Genomic DNA, 16,834 nt, shown 5'->3' with positions numbered 1-16,834 from the left:
TGCTGTCTCTGACAGAATTACAATGTCATCGGCGAACCTCAAAGTTTTTATTTCTTCTCCATGGATGTTAATACCTACTCGAAAATTTTTCTTTTGTTTCCTTTATTGCTTGCTCAGTATACAGATTGAATAACGTCGGGGAGACGCTACAACCCTCTCTCACTCCCTTCCCAACCACTGCTTCCCTTTCATGTCCCTCGACTCTTATAACTGCCATCTGGTTTCCATACAAATTGTGAATAGCCTTTCGATCCCTGTAAGTACATGTCGCTTTAATTCTGAGTAATAAATTTTAGCTACTATTGAGAGTATAGTAAAACTGTGCAGTCTTGTTAATTATTCTTTTATTAATAGTGGGTCAACTGTCTATCGTACAACTTTCTGTGGCATCTTAACTCACTCAGAGCAAAAAAACACACCTCACTATGGAATTAGATTTTAGCCAACACTAGATATGTAAAATTCGTATTACTGAACTGAGAGAAATTCTGAGTTTAACGAGTGGAAATTAGTAACTAAGGATGGTATATAAAGATCGACAAGAGACTCCAGTGTGCACCCTGTGAGCAGTCTATGTGGCAACTGAACTACATGATTCGGTTTGAGCATAGAGTAGGTCGTCCAGCTGAACCCAACAAGGACTATTTGCTCACTTTCCAGATGTAGTTCTATATTCAAAGACTTGTGACTAACAGGAAATGACGCAGTTGGCCGTGTCATGCGTGCTCCGCTTTCGTGAGGACAGGGAAGGTGATGCCGTCGCTTTATCAAATGACATGTGCGTATCAAAGAAACAAGTGTCTGCTAGTGACAGCCAAAAAATTCCGTGTTACGCAGAGGCGTGCGTTCCGAGAATAACCATTGTAAAACGAGCGAGATTATTTTCATGAGGTCGTGGTAAGAGCACGCAATGTGCAGACGTATAAAAGGTGTACGTCTGCAGGAATCCGGCACACATCTAACAGCATGAGGGCCACAGTAGCAGCTCTTGTCTTGTGCCTTGCGGTGAGTAACTTTGTCCGAATGGTTTCGTATAAGCAAAGACTAAAGTAATCGTAATAGTTGTATGTTTCAAGAACGCCTATAAAGGAGTTCTGCCATTAGCTCACGTTAGTTTAATACAGCCGAATGTGGTCTCTTAACTCTGGAAAATTGTGTGAAGTCAAACATACAGGGTGATTTTGGTAGTCCGCAGCTCGTGGTCGTGCGGTAGCGTTCTCGCTTCCCGCGCCCGGGTTCCCGGGTTCGATTCCCGGCGGGGATGAGGGATTTTCTCTGCCTCGTGATGACTGGGTGTTGTGTGCTGTTCTTAGGTTAGTTAGGTTTAAGTAGTTCTAAGTTCTAGGAGACTGATGACCATAGATGTTAAGTCCCATAGTGCTCAGAGCCATTTGAACCATTTGATTTTGCTAAATGGACATAAACTGCAGGAAACTATTACTGTGAGGATACGGAGGAAAAATTGCATCTGGACATATGGCTGGAAATTTACATCAAGGGATGTAGAACCGCTTGAAGGTGGAGATAAAAGATCTCTGACAGTGTCGGTTTCAGCGGCTGAAAGCACACACAGACCACACCAGGAGAGATAGCATGTTCTGTCTTCTGTACTAGTGTTTTAGTGGTAAGGTGCCAGCGAACCATCAGCATCGGTTCAGCCCCAACCTGTGGGCGGAGATTATTGGCGACTGCCTCATGCGACGAGGCATCCTTCCATGTATCACAGGCGAGGCAAATCTTCTCTTTCTGTGGGTGACTCCGCCTCCTCTGATAAAAGATGTGAGTCTGTTGGTACGACGGATAACGTAGCCGTTACAAGATGGTACTCCAGTTAACTTCAGCATTTCCGTGCAGAGTCATCGCGTCAACGTCTACCCCGCCCACACACTGAGGCTCAACATGTGCTGATGGTTCGCTGCCATCAAACCACAAAAGTACTTGTACAGACAGGACATATCACTTGCCTGAACTGTTCTTGTGTGTGCTTTCCACCATTGAAACCTACACTGAGAAACACCTTTTATCTGCACCTTCATGCGGGTCTCGTGCCTTCCTTGGGACGTATCTCCGTCTCTGTTCTCACGTGACATTTTTGCTGCTTATATTTTAAGACATAGTTTCCTGTAGTTTGTAACCATGTAACAGAATCACTCCGTAGCATGGCACTGTGAAATGTCATCAAAGTATTTCTCTAGAGTTCAGTTCTCTCCAGCTCCTAGTGCATTCTTCAGTAATCGATTTCTGATCGGATAAGAAAATATTGTTGAAACTATAAAAATTGTTTAATTTCGCCTTCAGGGCCTTGACATATTCAGGTTTCCCATTGGTCCGTCCATCTTGTCCATGTCTTTGTAGACTGGCTATCAAACTTTTTTGGCACTGTTTTATTCAAGCGTTCTTGTACGCACCGAAACTGGTTGTTGGCGATTTTTATTCTTTTATCGATGATGCTTTCAACTTTAAGCTATTCACTTATGACTTCGCGTAGTTTGGAGTCAAGCAGCCAATAATCTGCTACGATCACAGGAACAGTAATGCAGGTGGCTATATTTGTTTCAGTACGGTAGATATTTTCCCTCCCGTAAAGAAATGTAGGTACACCAACTATATTCTCTAGCTTACGTAGAGTTTCATCCAATTTATGGCCCAGCGTTCGTTGCGTTAAACGTCTAAATCTCTCAAGTATGATACAGGAATCCTGTGAGCTACTATATTTTATGGAAGCCCAAATACAAAAATTTCGAGACTTCTCAACAACAAGTTTTCCTATTATTAGGATTCCACCATTGAACAGTATTGTTTAGCTTTGCTTCATAAATGTTTTCACCATATATTCTTTGACGAAGTGGTGCGTCATGATATTCATATTTCGAGCTATATATAATTTTCACTATAATTTTTATTCAAACCGTTAATGACATCTGCTTCAATGAGACTAAAGAGCTGTTACTGCCCTTTGACCAGGATACGAGGTGTCTTCTTTTAAGTACGTAGCGTTCTTATACGAGGGCTGATTGTACAGAATAAGACTTTTTTACAGATGTTTATTTTCCATTTCAGTTTTTACATGATCTTGTTCAAAGTACTTGCCTACTACTTAAACGCACTTTTCATAGCGCGTGTGCCGGCCGCTGGTGGCCGAGCGGCTCTAGGCGCTTCAGTCTGGAACCGCGAGACGCTACGGTCGCAGGTTCGAATCCTGCCTCGGGCATGGATGTGTGTGAAGTCCTTAGGTTAGTTAGGTTTAAGTAGTTCTAAGTTCTAGGGGACTGATGACCTCAGATGTTAAGTCCAATAGTGCTCAGAGCCATTTTGGAACCATGGCGTGTGTGCCAGTCCTAGTACACATGGTGCATACTATTCCTTGTCTTTCCTTGAGAATCGCCTCGCTCCTACTGAACACTGCTTCAGAGTTCTCAAATCGAATTCCCCAAAGCTTTGCCTTTAGCGATGGGAATAAAAAAATGACAGAGTACAAGATCGGGGCTATAAGTCGGATGCCGTACCCAGGTAATGTTGAATTGAGCCAGAAACTCCATGACTTGATTTTCCACCTGAGCCAGCGCATTGTCATGATGAAGCCGCTACCCAGTTCGAGAAACTTCTGATCGTTCCACTGCAATACGCTTCCTCAGGTTAGCCAATACTGACGTGTAGTATCAGGCTGTATCCAGTGTGAGGGGAAACTGCATGGGGGTGAATTATTCCGTTGCTCACCATTACTTTCCCTGCGGATAGAACAACTTTCGCCTTTTTTGGTATTGGAGAATCTATGGTGGCTCGTTTTCCCTCAGGATCATAATGATGCAGCCATGACTCATCACCGGTGGTAATCGATTCCAGAAAGGCACCTCTCTATCACTAAAGAGAAGCAGCACATCACCACTTGTCTCCATTCGCACACCCTTTTCTTCGGGAATCAAAAGACGTGCCCTTGACGACGGGCAGTAACACGCGATATATGAAGATAATCATGCATAATCGTAAAGACGCTGCATATGAAATTGCCAACAGTTCACTGAGGTTAAGTAATGTTATCCGCTGATCCTCGCGGACAGTCACAGCAGCTGTGTTGATGTTGACTTCAGTCACCGCAGAAGCCGAAACGCATTACACTGTTAAAACAAGGGGTACCAAACTGGCATAAAATAACTGCCCATTTAGTCACTTAGAATGAGAAAACAGCAGTTATGTAAAAGAGCTACTAGATTACAATTACATAAGTTCGCGAGTTGCGACCTCCACTGACTGCTTAGGTCTTTAGAATGAGGAAAACAATAGTTACATGAAACAGTTAATAGATTACAATTACATAATTTGTCGAGCAGCGACTTCCATGGCGGAGATGGTACAGTCTGGCGTGGTTTGTGGAAGCACAGATGAGAAGACACTACGGTCGAAGAGTCTCATAAGGTGGTATGCCACACTGTCGGTGACGCTGGAACAGACTAAAGGCACTTCTAGGTCCAGGGAACCACTGCACGCTCAACACTGCCTCACTTCTTGTGCTCAGTGCTCAGTGAGTAATCACTATAGGAGACATGCACTGTGATCACATCACAAATAATGAGTGAATAGAAAAATAATTCCAGAAATACTGCCAGGCGTGGACTAAGAACTTAAACAGCTAGATATTTGCAACTCAGCACGGCTCCTCTACAACACTACTGGCCATTAAAATTGCTACACCAAGCAGAAAAGCATGATAAACGGGTATTCATTGGACAAATATATTATACTAGAACTGACATACGATTACATTTTCACGCAGTTTGGGTGCATAGATCCTGAGAAGTCAGTACCCAGAACAACCACCTCTGGCCGTAATAACGGCCTTCATACGCCTGGGCATTGAGTCAAACAGAGCTTGGATGGCGCGTACAGGCACAGCTGCCCATGCAGCTTCAACACGATACCACAGTTCATCAAGGGTGGTGACTGGCGTATTGTGACGAGCCAGTTGCTCGGCCACCATTCACCAGACGTTTTCAGTTGGTGAGAGATCTGCAGAATGTGCTGGCCAGGGCAGCAGTCGAACATTTCCTGTATCCACAAAGGCCCGTACAGGACCTACAACACGCGGGACGTGCATTACCCTGCTGAAATGTAGGGTTTTTCAGGGATCGAATGAAGGGTAGATATAAATGGCTCTGAGCACTATGGGACTTAACTTCTGAGGTCATCAGTCCGCTAGAACTTAGAACTACTTAAACCTAACTAACCTAAGGACATCACACACATCCATGCCCGAGGCAGGATTCGAACCTGCGACCGTAGCAGTCACGCGGCTCTAGACTGTAGCGCCTAGAACCGCTCTGAAGGGTAGAGCCAGAGGTCGTAACACATCTGAAATGTAATGTCCACTGTTCAAGTGCGAACAAGAAGTGACAGAGACGTGTAACCAATGGCACCCCATACCATCATGCCGGGTGATACGCCAGTTTGGCGATGACGAATACACGCTTCCAATGTGATTTCACCGCGATGTCGCCAAACACGGATGCGACCATCACGATGCTGTCAACAGAACCTGGATTTATCCGAAAAAAATGACGTTTTGCCATTCGTGCACACAGGTTCGTCGTTGAGTACACCATCGCCGGCGCTCCTGTCTGTGATGCAGCGTCAAGGGTAACCGAAGCCATGATCTCCGAGCTGAGAGTCCATGCTGCTGCAAACGTCGTCGAACTGTTCGTACAGATGGTTGTTGTCTTGCAAACGTCCCCATCTGTTGATTCAGGAATAGAGACGTGGCTGCACGACCCATAACAGCCATGCGGATAAGATGCCTGTTATCTCGAATGCTCGTGATACGAGGCCGTTGGGATCCAGCACGGCGTTCCCTACTACCCTCCTGAACCCACCGGTTCCATATTCTGCTAACAGTCATTGGATCTCGACCAACGCGAGCAGCAATGTCACGATACGATAAACCGTGATCGTGATAGGCTACAATCCGACCTTTATCAAAGTCGGAAACGTGATGGTACACATTACTCCTCCTTACACAAGGCATCACAACAACGTTTCACCAGGCAACGGCAGTCAGCTGCTGTTTGTGTATGAGAAATCGGTTGGAAACTTTGCTCATGTCAGCACGTTGTAGGTGCCGCCACCGGCGCCAACCTTGTGTGAATGCTGTGAAAAGGTAATTATTTGCATATCACAGCATCGTCTTCCTGTCGGTTAAATTTTGCGTCTGTAGCACGTCATCTTTGTGCTGTAGCAATTTCAATGGCCCGTAGTGTACTTAAACCTAACCAACCTGTGGTTCCGGACTGAAGCGCCTAGAATCACTCGGCCACAGCGGCCGCCAAAAGATGATTTCCAGGACTTAATTTCCGCACGATTTCACAGGGAAAGAGGAATCGCTGAGCCAATTTACTACAGTAACCCGACTCTTCTTTTATGGTGAATTCTGGGTTCCACACAAAAACTCGGCCTCCTATTTTACATTTACACTCCTTACAGCCACGACTGTAACGCCACGTTCATTTCTGGAAGATCTCTACCTTTTCGATTCCGGTGAATAATTTCCGTACTAACCTGTTGTGAAAGAAGGTCATTAATAGACACAAAACTGAGCAAGGGTATCGAAAGATCCGACTTCTTTTGAGAACTTCTATGAAAAGTGATCAGTGCTGCCTTCAGATTACGATTGACTTCCCCTACAAAGGAGGGCTCTGAGCACTATGGGACTTAACTGCTGTGGTCATCAGTCCCCTAGAACTTAGAACTACTTAAACCTAACTAACCTAAGGACATCACACACATCCATGCCCGAGGCAGGATTCGAACCTGCGACCGTAGCGGTCGCGCGGTTCCAGACTGTAGCGCCTACAAAGGAGGGTAAGCATAGTATAGGGTGGTGACGATTTGTTTAATGGCATTCTCAAAACAAAACCTTTTAAACATTTTGGAAGTGAAAGCTGGAATGTTATCACTCACAAGAGATCTAGGAAGTCCAAAGGTGGAAAAAATACGTAGAAGGTGGCAAATGGTCAAAGGAGCCATAACCCCACTGCTCGGAATCAACCAGCAGAAACGGGAAAAAACACCAACAACCACCATAACGTACCTATTTCCAGCACGATTACGAGGGAGAGGTCCTTTCTAAACAGTGAAAAGTTTCGCCATCGGACTATTCTCCCAGGTCTACAGTAAAAGCCTCTGAAGCAAGTCAGAATTGGGCTTAGCACTCTGGCAACTTTCATACTCCTCACCAATATCGTTTTAGAGGTTTTATGAATACCCAAGTTACCACCCATCACTGTACAATGAAAGTACCAGAATACGGGACCGACAACTTCCATGGGCAAACAAATCTTACGTTCGCTCTCGCTGTGCCAACTATAACGAAGTAGGCCTTTGTTTAGGCTATACCCAGAGATCTGTTCCTTTTGTTATAACCTCCGTTTAATCCTGGCAATTCTAGGGTCAAGCTTCCACTTCAAATTGGTAGAGTTCAGAGACCTCCGTCAACATCCCTGTTGCTCAATCCTTGGAAGAAACATCCTCCCCCCCTCCTCTGCTCCATGTGATCAAGAACTTCGCCTTATTACATGCGGCTTAAGGCATCCACCACCCTGTTGGGGCCCCCTAATATGGCTAACATTAAAACGAAAAGTGGAAACCCAAATCGCTCAGAGCGCTATTCTCCCAGTTTTGCAGGGATGTGCCACAAGCCAGCTAAGGGCCTGATTATTCGTCTATAGAAGAGATTTCCTGTGCTCAAGATAAAACTTAAATTTTCAAGGGCAAAGAGAACTGCCAGTGTTTCCCATTCATAAACGTAATGTTTAGTTTCAGGTGGTAACAAGTTCATAGAAGCGTAAGCTATGGGATGCCGCTCCCCGTTTTGTTCTTACAGAAGAGTAGCCGCTCTTCTACAAGTAGAAGCATCCATTTGGATACAAACAGGTGGTCAAAGTCGCGGATAGCTAAACCGGGGGTAAGGGCCTCTTTAATTGCCTCAAAGGATGCCTGATGAACCTCGTCCCCAAGGAAAACAAATTCTTTCTTACAAAGGTCAATAAGGGACCCAGGTATCTGACCAAAATTGGAACAAACTTCCGAAAAAAATTGCCATGCCTGTAAAATTAGCCACAGCCTTCTTATTTCTGGCCGCAGGGGTTCTATGGAAATCCTAGGGCAATCTTGATCGATCCTAATACCATCGGCAGACATTAAATGCCCCAAAAATGATCTCTTCCGACATCCCAACGTAATTCTGGCTGATTTGACGGTCAACCCTGCTTCCCTAAGAAGCAGAGTAGCCTCCAGTGGCTGGCTCTGAGCTCTATGGGACTCAACATCGTAGGTCATAAGTCCCCTAGAACTTAGAACTACTTAAACCTAACTAACCTAAGGACATCGCACACACCCATGCCCGAGACAGGATTCGAACCTGCGACCGTAGCAGTCCCGCGGTTCCGGACTGCAGCGCCAGAACCGCTAGACCACTGCGGCCGAGCCTCCAGTGTTTCAAATCATCAGCGAACGTGGCACTATAAACCACCACATAATCTAGACAGTTATATACACATTTAAATTTCAGATCACCCACAACACAGTCTAGAAGGGGGTAGAAAGCAGCCACACTAGTGGACAAGCCAAAATGAACACATATAGGTTCCAGTTCTTACAGAAGCTGGTAATATGTTTAGAGTCCTTGGATAACGGGATCTGATAATATACCTGACTAAGATCAAGAACTGTAAAGAACTTGGTCTCAGCAAATCACGTAAAACAATTATATAAATCAGACAAAAGTACAGATTCTAAAGCAACCTTCTGGTTAACTAATCTATACTCAACCACCGTACGAAACTTCCTACTCTTGGCTTTGCGTAGTACAAATATGGACGATGCATACGGTGATATACGGGGTCTGATCACTCTGCCATGTAACATGCCACCAATCAAGTTCTTTATTTTCGGAGGGGATAGCCTATTTCGAGTTTGCCAAACCAGCACCTCATCAGTAAGGATGAACTTATACTGAATCTTATCCGTTATGCCCAGCTTGTCGGTTAGGATCTGTGGGAAACGACTAAGAAGCTGCAAAAGTTATTTTATACACACATGCCACCGTGAAAGGCTCCGAGAACTCAACTGTAAATCTACATGACCACTTTGCAGTTTACATTTAAGTGCATGACCGAGGGTTCAACAACAACCTTAGGACTATTTCCCTAACGTTCCACTCCCGGACGGCGTATGAGAAACATGGACACTTAATTCCTAACGTACAAGCTGTGAATTCTCTTACTGTATTACGATTTCTCCTTATGTAGGGTGGCACCAATAAAATATTTTCGCATTCAGAGGAGAAAGTTGCTGATTGTGAAAAAGTCTCGTCACAACGAAAAACAGCCCTGTTTTAATGATTGCCATGGAAATTCGCTTATCGTGTCTGTGACACGCTGTCCCCTATTTCTCGACGATACAAGATGGGCTGCTCTTCTTTGGACTCCTTCAAAGTCCTTCTCAATCCTGTCTGTTAAGGATCCCATACCTCACAGCAGTACTCTAACAGAGGACGGACAAGCAAAGTGTAGACCTGCTGCACCTTCTAAGCCTACTGCCAATAAAACGCAGTGTTTGATTTGCATTCCCCACCATATTATCTACATGATCGTTCAGATGTAAGCTGTTCTTAATTGAAATTCCTATGCATATAACTGAACTGACAGATTTTACATGTGAGTGATTTATCGTGTAACTGAAATTTAACGGATTTCTTTTACTACTCGTGGTATGACTTCGCACTTTTCCTTATTTAGAGTCAGTTGCCATTTTTTTCACCATACAGATATCGTGTCTAAGTCATTTTGAAGTTGATAAAGGTAGTCAATTTAGCCCAGCGTACATCAAAACGACTGAATATTGTTTTTAGAGGTAGTGTCACCAACGTCTTTGGGACAGTGTACTGTATGTAATTTACAAACATATTCATTATACTCATTGCCTGTTGAACAGCTCGTCCTTTGTCTAACAGTCGTTTCCGACCACTGATTCTGTATTCCAAAATACACACTTTACAAAGCACTACTTCCTGCATAATTATGACGCTAACGATTCGATAGCACACAATTTTAAACGTAGACATAGATCTTCCATGAGAACGTAATTGAAACATAGAAACTAATAATTAGTTAGCGATTTATGTGGGAGTAATATGGAACCAGTAACTGTTCTCAATTTTGATACGACTTATTTTTTTCCATTATTAGATAATTGTCAAGCCACTGCAAGCTCATCATCAGATGGAGGTGTCACACGAACGTTACGTGGACCATATGCAGCTAGACGCTATAGTCATGGTGATTCCACTGCCTTGTGGAAAATGACAGATTTTATGTATATAGACGGAAGCGGTGAGTTTGTACCAGGCCGAGAATCGAACCCAGGTCTACTGCTTACGAGGCAGGTGTGTTAGCCACTAAGCCACCTTGGCCCATCAGTTTACACAGCTGAACCGAATAGCCGCCACCTCAGCACAGCAGTTTATACAGCTGAACGGAATACCCTGGCACGCCTCTCTCCTCGATCAAAATTCTCACAGCCACCCCAGTCTATTTAAAATTTCCCCTTACACACGAGCAGAATTGTCGAGGTTCTCCAGATTAGTGGCTAATGCACCTGCCTAGTAAGCAGGACACACAGATTTGATTCCTGGTCTTAGTACAAATTTTCACTCGCCGCTTCAGCACATAAAATCATATCTGTATGGGACCAATAAAGTCTCTGAAATTGTTGTCATTCCATTCGTTTAAGCACATGCACCTGGTTTTCAGGGTGCACCCCTGAACCGTGGATTTATTTTCAAAGAATATTCTTAAAAATTTATTCTACTTACTAGCAATTCATCAAGAACATTAACACATTTAATCACGCTATGTGAGCGTGGAAGTAGTTGCCAGGGAGTAACTGATGAAATCATAAGCAAATTCCTTTTTAACAATTGGTAATTTATTCACATTAATGAAGCCTAAAGCATTTTTTGAAAGAAATAGATTTAAAATTATAATCAGAAAGCAACCTCTAAATATCAAGTTACAATTTATTCAGAGGCAGAAAGAAACAAATATTTGACCTAATGAGCTTTCGGGCTGAGAACCTTGCCGCTCCCTTTTGACACGGTCGCAGTTACGACCGCTCAAAACAACCTCTGAAAGGCTACTCTGGTGCAAATCTGCAACACACAAGATTACTTTAAACTAAAAGTTTTAACAATTCACACAAACTATGCACCCCGTAGAAGGGATGTAAATGGTACAAAACACTAAAATTAAAATATTAACTTTGCCACCGAAGGTGCAACCTGATTTTAACTTCTAAGAAAAGCCTTAAGGTGAAAGGGTGGTAACTTTATATACTAAAATGACCATTTAAATAAAATCCCATGAAATGCAATCTTATATAAAATTATACAAGTTTGGCCAAACACGTTAACATGCTCTACAGTACACAGATACCACCTCTCAAGATGATAGGCAAGGTCAAAATATATTTCAGAAATTAGGCCGTTACACTCCAAGCAATAAATTCGTTAACACCAAATCCGACAAACATGACAGAGGCAGCTGCTAACGAATGGTATATTGATACGGAGATTACCAAACAACCCGAACCGCAGGTTGCCCTAACCCACCCCTACTCCACAAAGGAAAAACGGACCATACAATTCATAAACAACCACCTTCCCGCGGGTGGGCAAACGGAGAAGAATGGTGGGACGACCCCAAAACAAGATGTCTGGTGACCTCAACAAGAAAACAAGTAGAATTTAACAAGTAAATGAAATAACATATCACGCATTACTTAACTTCTAATAAACTGCGATTTCTGGAGAAGACCTGGCGCAGCACCCCCGAATCGCTCTCCCGAACCGTCCGCTGCCAGTCGCTTCAACTGACGCACGAAGGCGCGCCGATCTCCCGTTTCACGGCGTCGCAGCTCGGACCGGCCAGACCGATGTCGTGGGTTGACTCCTGTTGCTCTCGTGTCGACCGCGAAGTCACTACCCCTCGCTATACGGCGCGGCCCACTGGACTCACGTGGCGACTTCACATGCGCCGATGCTCAAGACGGACAAGTCATCTTGTGTCTCAGTGCGCGACCGACCGACCGATCGATCCATCCGCCTTGACCATTGCCGGAGCAGACTGGCGGCCTAACGCGCAGACTCAGATGCAGGAACTAAGCCCTGACCGAGCGACCACTCGCTGAGTTCTCTTACTGGCGTAGTGGAAAGACTCTCATTTTGCCGGCTTTAAATGTTGATCCGAACGAAAGACATACTACGAGTAGCACTCCGGACGACAGACAGACACTAACTGCCTCACAAATTCGGACGAGAGACAGACTAGCAAGCCGGTGACGAGAGACTGACCCATACTGACCCCAGACTGACTGCAGGCGAGCTCATAGCGCCCCTTAAATCCACGTGAACTGTCTACCTTTCTCCTTTCCCACCAATGGGAGACACTAAAGGTGCGATTGCCACAGCGGCGCCACCACTAGAAACGGAGGGCGACTGCTTCACGCTACGCGCTGTGGCGCGCTCTTCAAAACGCAATTTTTACCACGGCTCAACCCCCATTTACGTTTGATGCTGAGGTGCTATTCCAGAAGATGGAGAGGTTTGGCAATTCTGTTAATGTATACGGAGGAATTTAAAGTAGGGTAAGGCGGCAGTGAGAATTTGGATCTAGGAGGTAGGTGTGCCAGGGTAATCTGTGCAGATGTGTAAATCACTGTGCCAAGGTAGCTTAGTGGCTAACGCACCCGCTTAGTAAGAAGGAGATCGAGGTTCGATTGCTGGCCTTGGTACAAATATTCAGTCGCCACTTCAAATGGTTCAAGTGGCTCTGAGCACTATGGGACTTAACATCTATGGTCATCAGTCCCCTAGAACTTACTTAAATCTAACTAACGTAAGGACATCACACAACACCCAGTCATCACGAGGCAGAGAAAATCCCTGACCCCGCCGGGAATCGAACCCGGGAACCTGGGCGCGGGAAGCGAGAACGCTACCGCACGACCACGAGCTGCGGACGGTCGCCACTTCACTTTATAAAGTGTATCTGTATGAGATCAGTAAACTCTGAAGCTGTGCCATGTCGTTGAAATAACGAATTCATTTTTATAATGAACATTTTGCAGGTGTTTCATCCACACAAACTCACTATTTACTTGTTTCCTGTTTCATATAGCCCTTAAAATTGGCACATGGCCGATATAATGTTCCTGTAACTCCTCGATCTGATTCTGAGCCTGCAGTAGCTTGAAAACTACTTCGCGGTACAATAGCATGGAAAAATGCACCTGTCACAGACGTTGACACACATTCTGCCTCATGACAACTGTAAACATTCGACATTCCATAGGTGAGGTTGTCTGCCTTCAGGCGCTGGAGCAGCGCTGAAGCTCCACTCATCTAAAGGGGTGTCCGGCTTCTGACAGATACGTTTAAAACGTGTTCAGGAAAGGTGCATGGGAGTCACCGCAAGTGTTTGCCGAACAAGGGGTTGGGAGAGGGCAGGGGCTCAGAGGGACCCTTGGCCGTTTTGTTCATGCAGATGATAATTTTGCATCCCTTCGCCAAAGGAGGAAGTAAAGCAGAGTGATCACCCTTTGCTGCTTTGGATCAAGTTCGTATTTCATCGAATAGTTTTGAACGGTCCTTAGTAGTTCCATCCTGAGACCGCACTACACACCAAAGCGCTTACATTATTTCAGTGTGGCTGCAGCCTCACTATATCGTTAGAAAAAAAAAATGGTTCAAATGGCTCTGAGTACTGTGGGACTCAACATCTTAGGTCATAAGTCCCCTAGAACTTAGAACTACTTAAACCTAACTAACCTAAGGACATCACATACACCCATGCCCGAGGCAGGATTCGAACCTGCGACCGTAGCAGTCCCGCGGTTCCGGACTGCAGCGCCAGAACCGCTAGACCACCGCGGTATCCTTAGACTATGGTTGAATCGCCCAGATGGTGACATCAGTGTCGAACATTGTCAAGAAAGTTGTCGTGTTGCTCGTGGCACAGCAAACTGTAGTTTCGAGTGCGAAATGTATAGGATTTAATGCCCCAAGGGAAAGGGTGGTTTCACTGACGCCCATTATGCCACCACCTGAGGGCTTCTAGTGGCGATTCTGACAGTCGGTGTGCCTGAAATGTTGTCCTTGGCAACGCATGAGAAAACCGCGTGATAAGAAGGCTGCGTGTCGCGGTTCTGACCTCTACCACAGTCATGGGAACGAGGGGTGAAATGTGAGTAACAGTGGGTATGACCTTCCCGTCGTGTGACACGTCTAGATAGCGTTGGGCAGAATTGTTGTGAAATTTGTTGCCAATCTGACATCATTAATTCACATTAATCCTCACATGAACTAATGTGTGACCTTTCTTCTGCATCTATCGACAGTACGCTGTGTGAAGCGTCCTCAAGCGCGAGGGTGTCGACGCTGAGCCCCACGCCTGTGCACCATTACAGAGGACTGTCGTAGGCACCTTAGAGCCAGATTTCAAACTTAGGCACAGAAATGGGAAGCAATTACAACGATTCTAAAAAGCGATCATTAAATTTTGTTTTACGGTATATACTGTTATGAGGAAATGAAAAGAGGCGGTTTTGACGAAATAGCTGAGATAACAGTATATATCTCAGTTATTTCGTCAAAACCGCCTCTTTTCATTTCCTAACTTTGCTTAATGCCACTACCTGCTGCCACGCCGCCATATTGTGCACACTCATTCATACTGACTGCGGCATGTAAATGCTCGGAGGTGGTACAAACAGTTAACTGACTTAGTTACATTTTGTAATTGCAAACCACTAGCAATAAATACTATTTCTTTTTATGAAATTAGATTCCAGATGAGGTAAGGTGAGTCGTTGGCTGCTGTTATGGACGTTTGCTGAATGTACTGCAGAGTGACCTGGTATGTTAGAGAGTTATATGTGGAGTACATATTGAGGGGCTTTCTAACTACAATATTTGGTGGAATTCATGTTATTAACTTATGTTCTGATCTTAATTCTTCAAGAAAATGATTTCATATTCGAGGGAGCATCCTTAATTGCACTACTTAGAGCTAGAAGCAAAGAAGTTACTCAATTTTCTGACAGTTTCTTGGCGAATCATGACTTATTGTTTGATATATGAACAGTAAGCGATGCAAAATTCATTTCAACTGAGCCTAGTTTATGTATAGTTTAGGTAAACTTGTGTGTCAGCGACTATTCCGTTAAATATTCTATCTAGGTCAGAAAGAGTTTCCAGTCTGTTTTCTGGGGCATAAAGTTTCGTATATTACTGCGTATCTTGATTGCTCACGTTTCTAATCATTTTTCAACACACTCACCTCACAATATGTACCATGATGTACTCCTCTAGAAGTTTATTGAAAGTATGTGCCTTTGTTTACAGGTGTCCAAGTGCACCAGCCAAACAACAGAGCCAGGTCCGCCATCGACTGATCTGCCGCCCCCTGAGCCGACTGGTACCGGCCTGCCACCGCCAGAACCTACTGGCACCGGCCTGCCACCGCCAGAACCTACTGGCACCGGCCTGCCACCGCCAGAACCTACTGGCACCGGCCTGCCACCGCCAGAACCTACTGGCACCGGCCTGCCACCGCCTGAACCAACTGGCAGCGAGCAGCCACCACCGCCTGCCAGTACTGAGGCCCCCGCACCTCCCGCAGAGCCGACGACGGCGCCTGCAGCTCCTCCCCCACAGAGAACCCCTGCTGGTGGGCGCGGCCGCCGTCCATCTGGTGACCACTTTGGCTTTGCGCCAGGTTTCGGCACCGGCTTCTTCCCAGGATTCCGCCAGCGCTTTCCTTCCTTCAACACTGGATTCTTCCCAGGATTCAATGGCATATTTCCAGGCAACAGGCCGGGTTTCTTTCCTGGCTTTGGACGCTAAAGAATATTCCATCGACTACTGAAGTTCTGTACACAATGCTGTTAAAAATTATGAGTCATTAAAGAAGCAATGAAAAATTAGCATACACTATTTCGATCGATTTGTTCTTCTTGAATCCATATATTACTAACACTGTCATAAGTGTAATTCAAAGACAACTTAGATGTAAAGAAAAATTTATAAAATGATATGAATTTCGTTTTCAGTTCGTTGCTCCTACGTTTAACCGTCTGATGACAGTGGAAAACACACCGTTCGTTATACATGTGCGGTATCCGTTATTTCTGATATGTCTCAAAGAAAAAGACACAATTTTGATCCACTAGTCACTGTCAATTAAGGCACAAAGGAATTACAGACCTTGGTTGCTAGTGGGTGTTGATTTAAATCAATGGGTCATGTTGAAATTTTGTGCTAACCGAGATCCAGTGCGGATGCACCTCAGGGTCTAACTGTACGGGAATTCTTGGGTATTGTGCTTTTTCTCCGCTCAAACAATTAATCGAAAAAGGACCGTATCAGTTCTTGAAACTTTTGATGAAAAAGGAGTTCAGTGAGCAGCAGATATACATTGCTGGCCATTGAAATAGGAACAACAGGAAGGGTAGTGAATTATTGTGTGTATACATTGCAGTACAAAGAATTCATGATTAAAATTATGTGCTACTCACAGGTGCGCAGGGGGCAAAATTTATTACAGAGCTGCCACCTCAGGCAGCTACAGTTTTTCTGATTCTTCTGGGTATCGAATCGAACAGCTTCGATGGGTGAATACCATTCCACGCTGCCTCAGCTCTATGCCATCGAGTATCAATCGTATTAGCTAAAGGGTGGTTCGTTCCATTCTCTCGGAAACGCATGACTAGTGGTTTTAAATGGATGGTG

General features: G+C 44.8%; 1 protein-coding gene across 3 annotated transcripts; it reads left to right on the top strand.

Moving 5' to 3' along the window:
- The first annotated feature begins 851 nt into the window (after positions 1–851).
- Positions 852–16,029, top strand: LOC126456913 (uncharacterized). Of its 3 annotated transcripts, none has more exons than XM_050092847.1 (3): positions 852–1,005; positions 15,449–15,575; positions 15,666–16,029. In XM_050092847.1, the coding sequence occupies exons 1-3, from the start codon at positions 967–969 to the stop codon at positions 15,947–15,949; spliced, it is 450 nt and encodes a 149-aa protein (XP_049948804.1). In that variant the 5' UTR covers positions 852–966; the 3' UTR covers positions 15,950–16,029. The 3 variants fall into 3 exon arrangements, with proteins under 3 accessions (XP_049948804.1, XP_049948803.1, XP_049948802.1); XM_050092846.1 differs by having other exon boundaries at positions 15,449–15,605; XM_050092845.1 differs by having other exon boundaries at positions 15,449–15,635.
- The last annotated feature ends 805 nt before the right edge of the window (positions 16,030–16,834 follow it).

This window comes from Schistocerca serialis, chromosome 2 (genome assembly GCF_023864345.2).
Source record: "Schistocerca serialis cubense isolate TAMUIC-IGC-003099 chromosome 2, iqSchSeri2.2, whole genome shotgun sequence".
NCBI classification, from domain to species: Eukaryota; Metazoa; Arthropoda; class Insecta; order Orthoptera; family Acrididae; genus Schistocerca; species Schistocerca serialis.
Note: the sequence above shows the minus strand (reverse complement) of the source record. Positions and strands in the feature narration are given on the sequence as shown.

Excerpts from the sequence above, each read along its gene's own strand:
- LOC126456913 (XM_050092845.1), top strand. The coding sequence starts at position 967 with ATGAGGGCCACAGTAGCAGCTCTTGTCTTGTGCCTTGCG. Across the intron at positions 1,006-15,448 it reads CTCTTGTCTTGTGCCTTGCG|GTGTCCAAGTGCACCAGCCA; the intron begins GTGAGTAACTTT and ends CTTTGTTTACAG. Across the intron at positions 15,636-15,665 it reads CGGCCTGCCACCGCCAGAAC|CAACTGGCAGCGAGCAGCCA; the intron begins CTACTGGCACCG and ends CACCGCCTGAAC.